The sequence below is a fragment of the Caretta caretta genome, chromosome 1, assembly GCF_965140235.1.
Source record: "Caretta caretta isolate rCarCar2 chromosome 1, rCarCar1.hap1, whole genome shotgun sequence".
Lineage (NCBI taxonomy): Eukaryota > Metazoa > Chordata > Testudines > Cheloniidae > Caretta > Caretta caretta.
In genome coordinates, this window is record NC_134206.1 from 218,675,049 (window position 1) to 218,688,806 (window position 13,758).

Below are 13,758 nucleotides of genomic sequence, written 5' to 3' on the forward strand. Positions count from 1 at the left end.
TCTACCTCGTTCTTTTGCCCTGCCGTTCCTCTTTCCCTAGATGCTCCTACATCTCCATTAGATCATTTCCCAGTTCCCTCCTCACCTGGCCTGTGACATTCTGGCAGATGTCTGTGGGCTCTGACTCTGTCCTGTCCATGTACCAGGTATATGCTGTCCGACACAAAGAGACTTGGACTGTACCCTGGACAGGCTTTCCGTAGGTGTACCTGGCAGAGAAGGGAAACAGGGGAAAAAAACCATCTGCCACTGATGTTCTTAGTCCACTTCTGCCTTCTTCCTTTGCACCATGGTGTATGTGCCTGCTATTCCAGTCCTGGGCTCCCCACACAGCTCTGCCAATGCCCCTCAGTCCTGCCCTGCAGCCCCCCTGCTATTCCAGTCCTTGGTTCCCCACACAGCTCTGCTGATAATACTCCTATTTCACACACACACACACAAAAACACCCCCCCTTCCTACTCCATCCCTGCACTTTAACTGGGCGGGACACTTCATGGTTAATTTAAAAAAAAAAAAAAGTGTTCTGGGGAAGCTGCAGAATGTATAGACTTCCACATGGAAGAAGAGTTGAGAGCCACTGTAAATGCTTTCACCTTTTCCCTGAAAATCCTTACTACAACTCAGACCCCCTGAGAAACCCAAAGCTAATCCCTTACATCCACTGAGCAAGATGAGCCAATACATTTGCCCGTTAACTGTGCCCTCCCATCGCAAGAGCCCTGTGAAACATACTTGCCACAAACTTTCAGTGGAAAAGATGTATCCGATGTGAAGATCCAAGTTGGCTCAGTCACAACCACTTTGAATTTGGGCAGCACTGGGGAGGGAGAAATTGGATGCAAGAAGTTAAGAAAGGAACATGGTTGGCTCACTGTCACCCAGCTCAGGGAGCAGTGTGTATCTGCGTGTTGTGGGGGTGCAGCACGCCCAGAGACAGAATTCCCCTGGAGAGAAGGGCGGGGGGGGCGTCCTCTCTAAGGCAAGCGTTCACTTGCAGAGTCAGAATCAGGGTTGGATAGGGAGAGGGCTTCCCCTGGGACTGTCAGAGAGTGGAGTGATACTGCTGACTCCTGGACTGCATGCTGCGCTCCCCTCCGTACCGTACTCCTCCACGCTGAAGGTGCTGTAGGCCTTCCCACTGTCCACAGTGATGGTGTACGTTCCCAGGGGCGGTTCGGCTGCCAGCTGGAAGGACAACTGCACGATGCCTCGCACTGGTTTCACATTAAGCCACTGGCCAATCCGGTTATTCTCAGGATCCTGATGCCATGGGCAGAAACAGGATTAAAATGGAGCCCGTTTTCCCTGTTTTACTCCCCATGCAGCCCAGTCCTTGGGTGGACAGGGGCTCGGAGTTCTACAGAGGCTGGGCCCAGCACCCCCTGTAGCTTGGTGGTGCTCTGCATGACCATGCAGGAGACCAGTGTTCCAGGCCCGGTCTCTTGCTCTTCAGGGGCCAGCACAGGCTGCGAGCGCTCCAGAGGCTGAACTCTGTGCCCTAGGGGTAGTGCCCTGCACTGCTGGGCGGGAGACCTGGCTCCCATTCCCTGGCTTGGGCTCATGCTCCTGGAGCTGGCAGGGGCTAGACTTGCTGCTGACAGTTGGCTCGGGGCGCCCTAGAGTTCGCACTGTTCTTCGCTGTTGGTGACCTGAGGCTCTCCAAGGGCTGGTAGGGACTGAGGACGGTGCGGAGGCTGGGCTAGACAACCCCAGCAGATTAGCGCTCTGCACTGCAGGGTGGGAGAGGGAGGCTGGATTGTCAGCCCCCAGTTTGGGAATTCCCCCTGGGCAGCAGGAGCCGCTGCTGGAGAAGCCAGGATCCCCCAGGAGCCGTTTCCCTAGAGATTAGCAATCTCTGCCGCTGTGCGGGAGACCCGGTTTCTAGTCTGTCGGCACTGGTGGGAAGATTGGAATAGAGAGGGGGGTCCAGTCTGGCACCCCCTGCAGGTTGCTACTGTGTATTGCCGCGCAGAAAACCACAGTTCCAATGGTTGCTTCTCACAGCCAAGAGCTGCAGGAACAGGGCCAGCTGCCCTCCAGGGGTGGGTGCTTAGGGCTGCCATGCAGGAGACCTGAGTGAGTCACAGTCTTGCTTGTGTGTGAGTGTGAAGGGAAAGGAATGGAAAACAGAGGCATCTCAGTATGCATATGGGGGCCACTGACCTTCAGCTCCACCAGCAGATACTGAAAGAGAAAACCAGAGAGAATTTCCATTAGCGATCTCTGTACTATTGCAGGGAACAGAACCTGCTGCATGGGCTGGGCCCTCCTCCACCCTGAGAGCTGAGGCCAGATCCAGCCCTACTCTTAACTCCATCAGATTGTGCCCAGGGGCCTGGGCATTCACAACAGGAGCATCCGAGTTCTAGCCCTGCTGTTGCCATGAACTTCTGAGTTACCACAGTGTGCAACGGTGTTATAGTAACAATAGGACCCTCCAAGCATAGGCACGAACTATGTGGGTGCTCCGGGGTGGAGCATCCATGGGAAAAAAAACAACAGTGGGTGCTCAGCACCCACCGGCAGCCCCCCGATCAGCTCCTCCCTGCCCAGTGCCTCCTGCCTGCTGGTGGCCCTGCCAATCAGTGCCTCCCCCCCCCTCCCCCCAGCACCTCTCTCACGCCACTGATCAGCTGTTCAGCGGCATGCAGAAGGCGCTGGGGCCGGGGAGGAGAAAAGAGCAAGGGCGGGACACGCTCAGGGGAGGGGTGGAACAGGGCAGGAAGAGGCAGGGCTGGGGTGGGAAGAAGCCTGGGGCAGTGTGGGGTGCTGGCACATTAGAAAGCGAGTGGCTGTGCCTCCCAGCAATGTGAGCTCAGATCAACCCTTCTTGTTCCTTACAAGGCTTGAAAATATGCAGCTAATGATCCCCACCCACTTTTCAAAACTTCCAAAGTTGCCTCAACACCTCCCACAGCAGAGGCTGCAGGTGGAAGAGTCCCATTTGGCAGCAACAGAGGAGCCTCGTGTGCCTTCCTCAGCTTGGTTGGCCGCTTTTCCCTGTTTTAGTTTAATGCTAATAGCTCTTTAACAATTTCCTAGGCAGCTTCAGGGAAAGTGGTTGGGTCACAGCTCAGAGCAGCTTCCCCTGTTCCCCCTCTGTGGTCCAGCAAGGGCACCTACCCTAGGCTTCCGGCTCCCTGGCTGTCACCTCTCTTGGGTGGAGACACTTCTTTCTCTCTTGCTCCTGACCAGGTTGTTTCCAGGATGAACAGTTCCCTTCCTACACTGTGATATCTCCAGCAAAATCAGACTGCCTAACCAGGCCTGTTTTACCTTCTCTTTAGAGCAGAGGTGGGCAAACTATGGCCTGCGGGACCGTCCTGCCCGGCCCCTGAGCTCCCGGCCGGGGAGGCTAGTCCCCAGCCCTCCCCTGCTGTTCCCCCTCCTCCACAGCCTCAGCGTGCTGCGCCACCGGTGCTCAGGCCTGCTGCTCCTGCCGGGCAGTGCGGTGACGTGGCTGGCTCAGACGTGGTAAGGGGGCAGGGAGTGGGAGGTCCCAGGGGGGCAGTCAGGGGACAGGGAGCAAGGGGAAGTTGGATGGGGCACGGGTTCTGTGGAGGGCGGTCAGGGAACGGGGGGCCTGGATAGGGAGCGGGGGTGTGGATAGGTGTTGGAGAAGTCAGGGGACAGAGAGAAGGGGCGGTTGGAGAGGGGGTGGGGTTCCGGGGGGGGCAATTAGGGGTGGGGCTCCGGGAGGGGGCGGTCAGGGGATAAGGAGCAGGGGGGGTTGGATGCGTCGGGAATTCTGAGGGGGGCAGTCAGGGGGCGGGAAGTGGGAGGGGGCAGATAGGGGGTGGGGGTCAGGCTGTTTGGGGGAGCACAGCCTTCCGTACCTGGCCCTCCATATAGTTTTGCAACCCCGATGTGGCCCTCAGGCCAAAGAGTTTGCCCACCCCTGCTTTAGGGTGTAATTACTAGTTAATCTACTACACAGTTTTTGCTAAGCAAGCACATTTTATACTGAATGCCCTACAGAGAAAACATATTGAAAACCACGGAAAACCCTACCTGCATGTTAATAAACTAACCAGAGTTCACCCCCAACTCCAACAAGGGCTCTGGCAGGAGACCAGTAGCTTTTCCTGTAGTTTCAAGTTCCTAACACCCTTTGCTCAGCACAAGAACCCAGTCCTATGGGGGAGTTAGGGGACAAGAGCTGAGGAAGCATTGCTCTAACGCCCCTACTCTACTTGTGCTACAGTGACGACATCTTCATCATCTGGATCCATGGGAAGGAGGCCTTTGAGGAATTCCACCAGGATTTCAACGATTTCCACCCCACTACCAATCTCAGCATGGACCATTCCACACAAGAGATCCACTTCCTAGACACTACAGTGCAAATAAGCGATGGTCACATAACCACCACCCTATACTGGAAACTTACTGATTGCTATACTTACCTACATGCCTCCAGCTTTTATCCAGACCACATCACATGATCCATTGGCTACAGCCAAGCTCTAAGATACAACCGCATTTTCTCCAATCCCTCAGATGGAGGCAAACACCTACAGGATCTCTATCAAGCATTCTTAAAACTACAACACCCACCTGGTGAAGTGAAGAAACAGATTGACAGAGCCAGAAGGGTACCCAAAAGTCACCTACTGCAGGACAGGCCCAACAAAGAAAGTAACAGACCACCACTAGCTGTCACCTACAGCCCCCAACTAAAACCTCTCCAGTGCATCATCAAGGATCTACAACCTACCATGAAGGACGATCCCTCACTCTCACAGACCTTGGGAGACAGGCCAGTCCTCGCTTACAGACAGCCCCCCAACCTGAAGCAAATACTCACCAGCAACCACACACCACACAACAGAAACACTAACCCAGGAACCAAACCCTGCAACAAACCCCGTTGCCAACTCTGTCCACATATCTATTCAAGGGACACCATCATAGGACCTAACCACATCAGCCACACCATCAGGGGATCATTCACCTGCACATCTACCAATGCGATATATGAGCTCATGGGCCAGCAATGGTCCTCTGCCACGTACACTGGCCAAACCGGACAGTCTCTACGCAAAAGAATAAATGGACACAAATCTGACATCAAGAATTATAACATTTAAAACCAGTAGGAGAACACTTCAATCTCCCTGGACACTCAATAACAGACTTAAAAGTGGCAGTTCTTCAAAAAACTTCAAAAACAGACTCCAACGAGAAACTGCGGAACTGGAATTAATTTGCAAACTGGACACCATCAAATTAGGCCTGAATAAAGACTGGAAGTGGATGGGTCACTACAAAATCTAAATTTCCCCTGCTGATACTCACACCTTCTTGTTAACTGTTTGAAATGGGCCACCTTGATTACATTGGCCTCATTAGCATTACAAAAGTGATTTCTACCCCTTCTTGTCAACTGTTGAGAATAACCCACTTCCACCTTAATTGAATTGGCTCACTAGCACCGACTCCCCACTTGGTAAGGCAACTCCCATCTTTTCATATGCTGTGTATTTATACCTCTCTACTGTATGTCCCACTCCATGCATCTGATGAAGTGGGTTTTAGCCCACGAAAGCTTGTGCCCAAATAAATTTGTTAGTCTCTAAGGTGCCACAAGGACTCCTCGTTGTTTTTGCTGATACAGACTAACACAGCTACCACTCTGAAACAGGAAGGGAGTTTAAAGAAGGGAGCTGGGATTTCCCCTTTGGTTAAATTCAAACTCTTGCAGCTGCTGAGAGATCCCAGATTGGTACTCTGGAGGTATAAAGCCCTCTGCCCCCAGGGCAGAAGCAAAGAAAGGCTCTCCCCACACGCTACCTTCTATCTCCATCTCTCCTCTTCCCCTGCCACATTTCTCACCTTGTCATTCAGTGGGATGAAATTGCTGTTCAGAGTGACAATTCGAAACCTCACTGCAATGGGAAAAAAGAAATAAAATGCCTTTAGACTAACCTTCATGTGACAATCTAAGCCTATTTCCCCAATCCCGGCTGTATACACAGGTTCGAGGCATCATTTCAACATGTTCCCTGAAGCCACATAGTTTCTGAGGCATTAAGTATTTGAGGGCTTGACAGGCTTTGAAGACAAGGATGGGGGGCGGGAATATGTAGCAAGGAGCAAAAGAACTCAGGAGGTATTTTGGGGAAGTGCGGTGTGGAGGTGGGTCTAGCACTGGTTCTCAACCAGGGTCTATGACCAGGTTCCAGTGAGTCCACCAAGGACCAAGCTTCAGCCTCAGGTGTCAGGGCTCAGGGTCAAGCTCCAACTTCACGCGATGGGGCTCGAGGAGGGAGTGCCACCTCCACCCCCCGACTCACCTCAGTGGGCCACTCAGCCTGTCTGGATGGGGGGTGCAACCCAAAATTGCAGCATCACTGCAGAAGAGAGATCTCCCCCTGCCATCAGAAGGGGTTGTCTCACAACCACTGACTCCATGAGTAGGCAGCAGCTAGCCAAGGAGGCACACCACTCCTCTGCCCTGCTACATCAGCACTGCAGGGAGCACAGCCAATGGAAGGCAGAAATCGGGGGATGACCCTCTGGGCTCCCCCCCACATCACCTCTGGTTGGGGGTCTGCAGGTTTGTCTATTTAAGTTTAGGAGTCCCTGGGTTTAAAAAAAAAAAAAAAAGTTGAGAACCACTGGTCTGGTGTTTCCACTTCATCTGCTTTACGTGGTTCTGAAAAGATGAAGCTGAAAGGCAACAAGTGTTTTCTGCGTGAAATGGGACAAGTTTATTTTGGCTGTGTGGGTGGAACCTGTGAAACCTTTTAAGAAAAATAATCTGTTTGTCAGGGGTTGTGAAATGCGAGAGAAAAAAACCCTCTCCTTAAACAGGCCGTATCTCTGCCGATAGCTGCTCAGCTTCTCAGGAAGCTCCCTGGAAAGGGAGAATGCTAGACTAGTTGCACACACCAGCAGATACATTGGCATTGGCTTACTCACGCCAACATCTGTGAACGAACCCCTCTCCAGACATGTGTACATTTGCAAATTCACATATGCACACTGGTGCAGAAACACACACAGCCCTTCGGCTACCATGCACTCGCACACTTGCAGAGCTCTGCACACGCCAACCTCTCGGCATGAATAGATCTGCAGACATGTACTCACCTGAGGATAAACACGGCTTATGTACCAGCTTGTAGCCAAATACCTCGCCATATGCACCTGAAGCGTACACGTATACATCTGCAAACTCACATGCACCAAAAACCACTTGCCCATGCACACATACCGGCGAATATGAGTGCAAACAAACACATGCAAACACAACACAACAGTCTCATCTGCAAGTTGTGCTCATTTTCACTAATGCAAGGAAAAAACACTCACAACTGCACCTCTCTAGGAATATATGCACACACCCAATGACACATCTGCATGCATACACAGAGAAAGGAAATCCCTCAGGGCAGATCCCTTCTTACCCAATTGTCCAGGCATATAGATGGGCTTGTCAGTCTGCACAAAAGTGCTGTTGCTGGCCCTCTCGATCAGGACTTGTTTCTTCTCAACTATCTTGCTCCTGCTCCCACATCCAGACAGCTGAATGGTAGCAACTTCCTCAGTGCCCCCTGAAGGAGGTGGGACCTGGGGTACACAGGAAACAACGTTAGGAGAGTTAGGCACAATCCTTGGAGGAGGAAATTAATGATCACATTGCCCACTAGTGAGTAATCCACAGAGGAGATAAGGACCCTACTTCTGCGGCCAGCTGAGGGACTTCTCCTTTAGCTGAAGAGGTCTGTGTTCTTGGAGCCCCTTCAACTCCAAGAACACACACAAGAGTGTGACTTATATGGTAGTTGTGGCTGCTAGGTACTGCAAATGGATTTGTTACTGTGGAAGGGTCAAGAAGCTGGTGAAAGTGGGCTCCAGCGCTCTCCCCCCAAGTTATTGCTGGGTGAAGAGTATTTATCAAATCAAAGATGTGCTGAGTTAGGGCTTCACCAGTGCCATTAGCTGCACAGAATTGGCCTTGGTCATCGTTCAATGGACAGGACAATTACCAGCCTGTGGCTCCTTCACCAAGTATCAAAATGAACACACACCTAGAGCAGTACCAAATACTAGGGCACGTGCTGGGAGCCACCAGGCATGAGGTGGGAAGAGGAGGAAAACACAGAGAGAATCTATGGGCACTAATAATCAACACAATACCTACTTCATTACATGACCCAGGCAGCCCAGCTCCACCCTGCCAATGACATCAACATCACGTGCTGCCTTCCTCCCAGAAACCATTACACTTCAATTACTCTGTGTTAATGAGTGGGGGGGGATAAGAGATGGAGAGTAACAGCTCGCTTTTCAGTGATTGGCATAGCACAGAGCACAGTCTTGCACTACTGCAAACCAATACCATTTCTCTCTCTCTCTCTCTCTCGTTGTATTCATGTGTGTGTGGGGGGGAGGGGGTGTTAAAACAGAGCTGGCTCAATGGGTACGTGACCACAAACCCATTGCCCAGCTTCCTTATTTATCATGTACCACCACCCAGAGTTTGTTTATAATAAAACACTTTGCAGAACATGTGAATTGCAGTGGGAAGCGTCTAAGGGCTGTGACGTGTGTTGACATTGGCACAACATAGCTTGAGGCAGGAAGCGCTTCTTGCTACTGTGCCACAAAAACCTTTCCCAGGGGCCTTATTATTACTGGACTTGCTCATTAACCACACCTGTTAGTGCACGTGTGTGCACAGCCTGTCAGTGCACTACTCTGTACCACTAGTGAGGATCCTGGTTTCAGGCTTCTAGAACTGAATTCTGGGGCCTGTCTTTGGGCAAAAGGAGAACATATACACACGCATAAGAAAAGAATATGTTTTCATTTGCCTTTCTCATTGCCCTGCATACATGAAGTGGGTGTATATCAAGTGGGGTCCACTGGGATCAGTCCTGGGTCCGGTTCTCCTCAATATCTTCATTAATGATTTAGCTAATGGCATAGAGAGTACACTTATAGAGTTTGTGGACTATACCAATCCGGGAGGGGGTTGCAAGCGCTTTGGAGGATAGGATTAAAATTCAAAATGATCTGGACACATTGGAGAAATGGTCTGAAGTACTCCACTTAAGAAGGAACAATCAGTTGCAGACATCCGAAATGGGAAATGACTGCTTAGGAAGGAGTACTGCAGAAAGGGATCTGGTGGCCACACCGGATCACAAGCTAAATAGGAGTCAACAGTAACACTGTTGAAAAAAAAAAAAAAAAAAAAGCAAACATCATTCTGGGATGTATTAGCAGGAGTGTTGTGAGCAAGACACGAGAAGTAATTCTTCCGCTCTACTCTGCTCTTCTTATTAGGCCTCAACTGGAGTGGCACGGGACACAATACATTTCAGGAAAAATGTGGACAAATTGGAGGAAGTCCCAAGAAGAGCAACAAAAATGATTAAACGTCTAGAAAGCATGACCTATGAGAGAAGATTGAAAATATTGGGTTTGTTCAGTGTGGAGAAAGAAGACTGAGGGGGACATGATAACAGTTTACAAGTACATAAAAGGTTATAACAAGGAGGAAGGAGAAACATTGTCCTCGTTAACCTCTGAGGATAAGACAAGAGGCAATGGACTTAAATTGCATAAAGGGCGGTTTAGGTTGGACATTAGGAAAAACTTCTTAACTGTCAGGGTGGTTAAGCACTGGAACAAATTGCCAAAGGAGATTGTGGAATCTCCGTCACTGGAGATTTTTAAGAGCAGGTTAGACAAACACCTGTCAGGGATGGTCTAGAGAATACTTGGTCCTACCATGAGTGCAGGGGACTGGACTAGATGACCCCTCGAGTTCTCTTCCAGTCCTACGATTCTATACTTGTTACGTAAATTAAATTACCAACAAGACATGGTGTTTTCAGGACCCCTTATCATACCATTTTGCAGCCTAACAAACAGCTGCATACTTATGGTGGGCTTTTCAAGTTGCCACATAGCTGTGATCCAGAATCTCAGCCTTCCTTAAAAACATTAAGCCTCCAGCCCTCATGGTTGTGAAGAACACCTTCCAAACACGAACAGAGTTGCAAACAACCTTCTCATTTACCCAGCATCCCACTGCTTTTCCTCCCTCTCCTCCCTGCTTCCCCGTCACTGCAATGGAGTAAGTGAAGAATGACCAGAATTTACCTGCCTGCTCCTTTTTCTCTGGCTCCTACTCCCTCCCAGCAAACTAGACAAAGGCTCAACAGAGATGGCTTGGAGGTCTCAGCATAGGTGACATGAATGTACCCCTGTATTCACACCCTGCACACTATTGTAATAATCTTTGTATAAAGTATGCCTTGTAAAGTATTGTTTAAAACCCCGAATTACTGATCAGTATTGTCCTGATAAAATATGCGTGGCAATATTGTATATTAACGCCATACAGTGGAATCTTATAACTTATTAACACATGTTCCAAACTGTGGCTGGCAAACAACTATGTCTCAGACAAAGGAATGTGTGCTCTCCTTAATTTGCATTTAAGCAGTAAACAGAGTCAAGCAGGAAGGGACACAAAGGAAGCTCTAACAGGTGAAAGAAAAAAGCAGGGAACATCCTTCCCCCATAGACTTTTTGTCTCCTGGTAACCAGCTGGAAATGTTTTTCAAGAAAGAAACTGAAATTACAAAAAGGAGGGACAACACCCCAAGGCACCCCCATCTCTTTCCATTGCTTCATTGCACCTGAAGCGATAAACAACATAGCTGTTGGACTAGGGGGAGTGGTCCTGACCTCACAAGTTTGGTCAGTAAGACTGCTGAAAGCATGTGATGAAAAAACTTTGCTTTGATTTTAACGTAGTTTGTTAAGTTAGGCACCTGTTGCATTTTATCTTTCTTGTAACCATTTCTGACTTTTATGCCTCACAACTTGTACTCACTTAAAATCTCTCTCTATGTAATTAATTAACTTGTTTTATCTACTCCAGAATGTTTAAATTGAAGTGTTTTGGAAACTCCAGTTGGAGTGGCAAGTTGTGTGCATATTATTCCTTTTAAAGAAATAACAGACCTAATATAGCTTGTATAGTCCAGGAGAGAGCTGGGCAGTACACGACATACATTTCTGGGGGGAAACCTAAGACTGGGGGTGTGTTAGGGTTACCCTGCAGGGTCACCCCTTCCTGGGGATCTACAAGGCTGGTGAGAGCCAAAGTGTAACCCAAGTGTGGCTGGCAGGCTGCATACACACAGACACTCAGGGTGCAGCTTGTATGATGGAAGGCTCTTTCTGAATGACTCAGGTGGGAGCTACTGCTGCAAAGTATTGCAAAGCACCCAAGGTTGCAGAGGGCAGGGTTACGGAGCTGCACAGAAGTCTGGATTGTACTCTGATACGTCACAACAGGTATTTGAATACCAAGGCATGCCCTTCTATACCAGTCACACCAGTAAACATCTTCACACAGGTGCATTAGCCAAGCCAAGCAGTGAGGAAGCTCCACAAGCACACCCGCATCCAACCCCCATGATTTGAAAGTCCCGCAGACACTTACAGGGAAGCTGAAGCATTTGAGCTGTCTCCTCTCCCAGATGAACCCATCCACCAGCTTGTAGGTCTTGATCTTTGTCTCCAGGGTGATAGTGAGCAGCATGGAGCTCTTCACGTTACTCAAGTCCATGCAGACCTTCTCCATGGAGGGATAGCTCAGCCGTGCTGGCACCACAACCACGTAATTCCTTGAGCAGGGAGAGAGAAAGAACCAGAGGGAAGGATTTAACCGTGTGTGTTTCTTTTAAAACGTTCCCAGGGAATCAAGTTCTCTGACTGGCTGATAAACTGCACCAACCTAGCTGGCTGCTTGTGAACTTAAAGTTGCTTTATGCAGAAGCTTCCTTCCCTGGCAGGGGAGACAGGCTGAGTTTCTCTCCCCCACCATGCTCCCTCGGTTTCACAGGTGTCACCCCTTCCTGGGGATCTACAGGAGGTGGTGAGGTGCACCACAGCAAACACCTTCTGGCAGCCTCCACAGGGAGACACACCCATCCCTCATTGGGGGAGGCTTGGAAAATCTCTACTATCTCTAAAGGGGGGGGGGGGGGTTTGAGGCTGCCTTTATGAGTCTTGGCTTTCCAATCAAAGCAGCCCTTTACCAGATTCTGTTTCCCTCTGTGACATCACAATAGTCTCCCTGACTACTGGTGGTAATGTTGCACTGCATGACAACATGCCTTATAGGGATGCTGTACCTTGGTCAGCTATCTCTGTGCAACCATCTTCCATTATCACAGTCCTTCTTAGTGAAGAAACACGAGGACTGGACAGAGGGAGCGATATGGGAAACCAAACATGAGGAAAACGATCTCCAGCTGGGACTCACTCCCACCCCCTGCAATTCTTTGCCTAAGAAATTACTGGTCCTTTGTGACTCCCTAACTATCTCCCTAGCAACAGCCAGTGGTATCACAGAGGATGATATCATCTCTTAAAGAGACAGATGGGGAGCGAGAGGGGATGGTGTCAATATGAAAATTGCACCTCCACTTTGGAGGTGTAAAGAACAAGGGAAGGGAGAGAAATGCCAGGAATCAAGGAGAAAGAGACCCCAGACCTGGTCTTATAACTCAACTGATTTCATCAGGGAGTCTCCACCCAGCACTGACACTCCACTTAGGGGTCTTGGAAAACCTGCCTTGATTTCCCCACTCCCTACGGACTCCCTCACAGCATTCACAGCTGCTCATGCGCACCCCCAGCCACTGGTCCCTTCCTCCAACAAGCTGTCCCTCCTCCATCTACCTGTTCCCTCTCTCCAACCAAGTACAATTCCTGGTCCCTCATACCTAACCATATGCCTGCTTCCCTGACTGTCAATTAATATTCCCTCTTTCCCATCTGCCAACCATTATCATCACACCCACCCCTAACCATCACCCTCAAATATTTGTCCCAACCTCCTTGCTCCCACTTCTCATCCCCTCCCCAACAGTCTGCCCCCTCAATCCAGCCTGGGCATTTGTAATGCCTCTAGCCACCAAAGTGCTCTCCACTCCCCCCAACAGCAACTTGCTTCTCCCTCCCAGCCCCTTGCCCTCTTCCTCCTCCTCCTCTCTACAGTCAAAGAGCTGGAGCCAGTCCCTAACCCCACAGTGACTTACGGGACAGGGTCATCCGTGACAGCAGATTGGAGGAGTCGGGCCAGGGTGCTGAAGAGAAGGAGCCACATCTCTGTGGGGACCTGCCACAAGCGCCGCCCCAAAGTGAGCTACCTGGAAGCCTCTGAGCTAGGATTCAAGTTGGGGAGCAGGAAGAGAGAGAGAGAGGAGCAGAAACTAAGCTGCTTTCTCTCTGGCTCTCAGTTTCTGTGGTGCCGGTCTTATATCCTCATTCTGTCAGGGGTGTGACTCTAAAGATTACTCCTTGCCCAGTCACCTATGGGAGACAATCCACAAATCAAGGGCTGTAGGAGGGAGGGTGCAGAGTTCAGATTTAACCCGTGAAGGGAACTTACTCTGGAATGGAGATGAACGAGTTCTGGAAAGCTGGAAAAGCCACTTAAACTCAGGCCCTTTCTCTCTGAATTTGCCAGGACCAAAGAATATATACATTATGTGTGTAAGTACAGTATGTGTAGTGTGTGTGAGAGAGTGAAAGAGAGCTTATATGTACATAGAGCAACACTGGCTGCAGAGAACTAGCTAAGGTCCCACTCCTAATCAACATACAGAAAAGAATACGCAACTTTGTCAATGCAGCAAACACTCCCTGCACTAGGGGATTAAAAATTAAATGCAAATGAAAACATGAGCCACCCAATATAACATCACTCCCAGATTATA

The 13,758-nt window shown here is 49.9% G+C and overlaps 1 protein-coding gene across 3 annotated transcripts in view; it reads right to left on the reverse strand.

Moving 5' to 3' along the window:
- The window catches only part of A2ML1 (alpha-2-macroglobulin like 1), a 59,005-nt gene that overhangs the window by 24,636 nt on the left and 20,611 nt on the right, over positions 1 to 13,758 (reverse strand). Inside the window, exons 2-9 of one of the 3 annotated variants that reach the window (XM_075120424.1) lie at positions 13,078 to 13,351; positions 11,475 to 11,658; positions 7,414 to 7,576; positions 5,837 to 5,889; positions 2,165 to 2,185; positions 1,102 to 1,261; positions 734 to 818; positions 86 to 209 (exon numbers count right to left, since the gene is read on the reverse strand). In XM_075120424.1, coding sequence (XP_074976525.1) covers positions 86 to 209; positions 734 to 818; positions 1,102 to 1,261; positions 2,165 to 2,185; positions 5,837 to 5,889; positions 7,414 to 7,576; positions 11,475 to 11,658; positions 13,078 to 13,145 — 858 coding nt within the window. In that variant the 5' untranslated portion in view covers positions 13,146 to 13,351. Of the gene's footprint in view, positions 1 to 85; positions 210 to 733; positions 819 to 1,101; positions 1,262 to 2,164; positions 2,186 to 5,836; positions 5,890 to 7,413; positions 7,577 to 11,474; positions 11,659 to 12,168; positions 12,336 to 13,077; positions 13,352 to 13,758 lie in introns of those variants that run through there. The other 2 variants (XM_048822529.2, XM_048822539.2) reach the window with 2 other exon arrangements.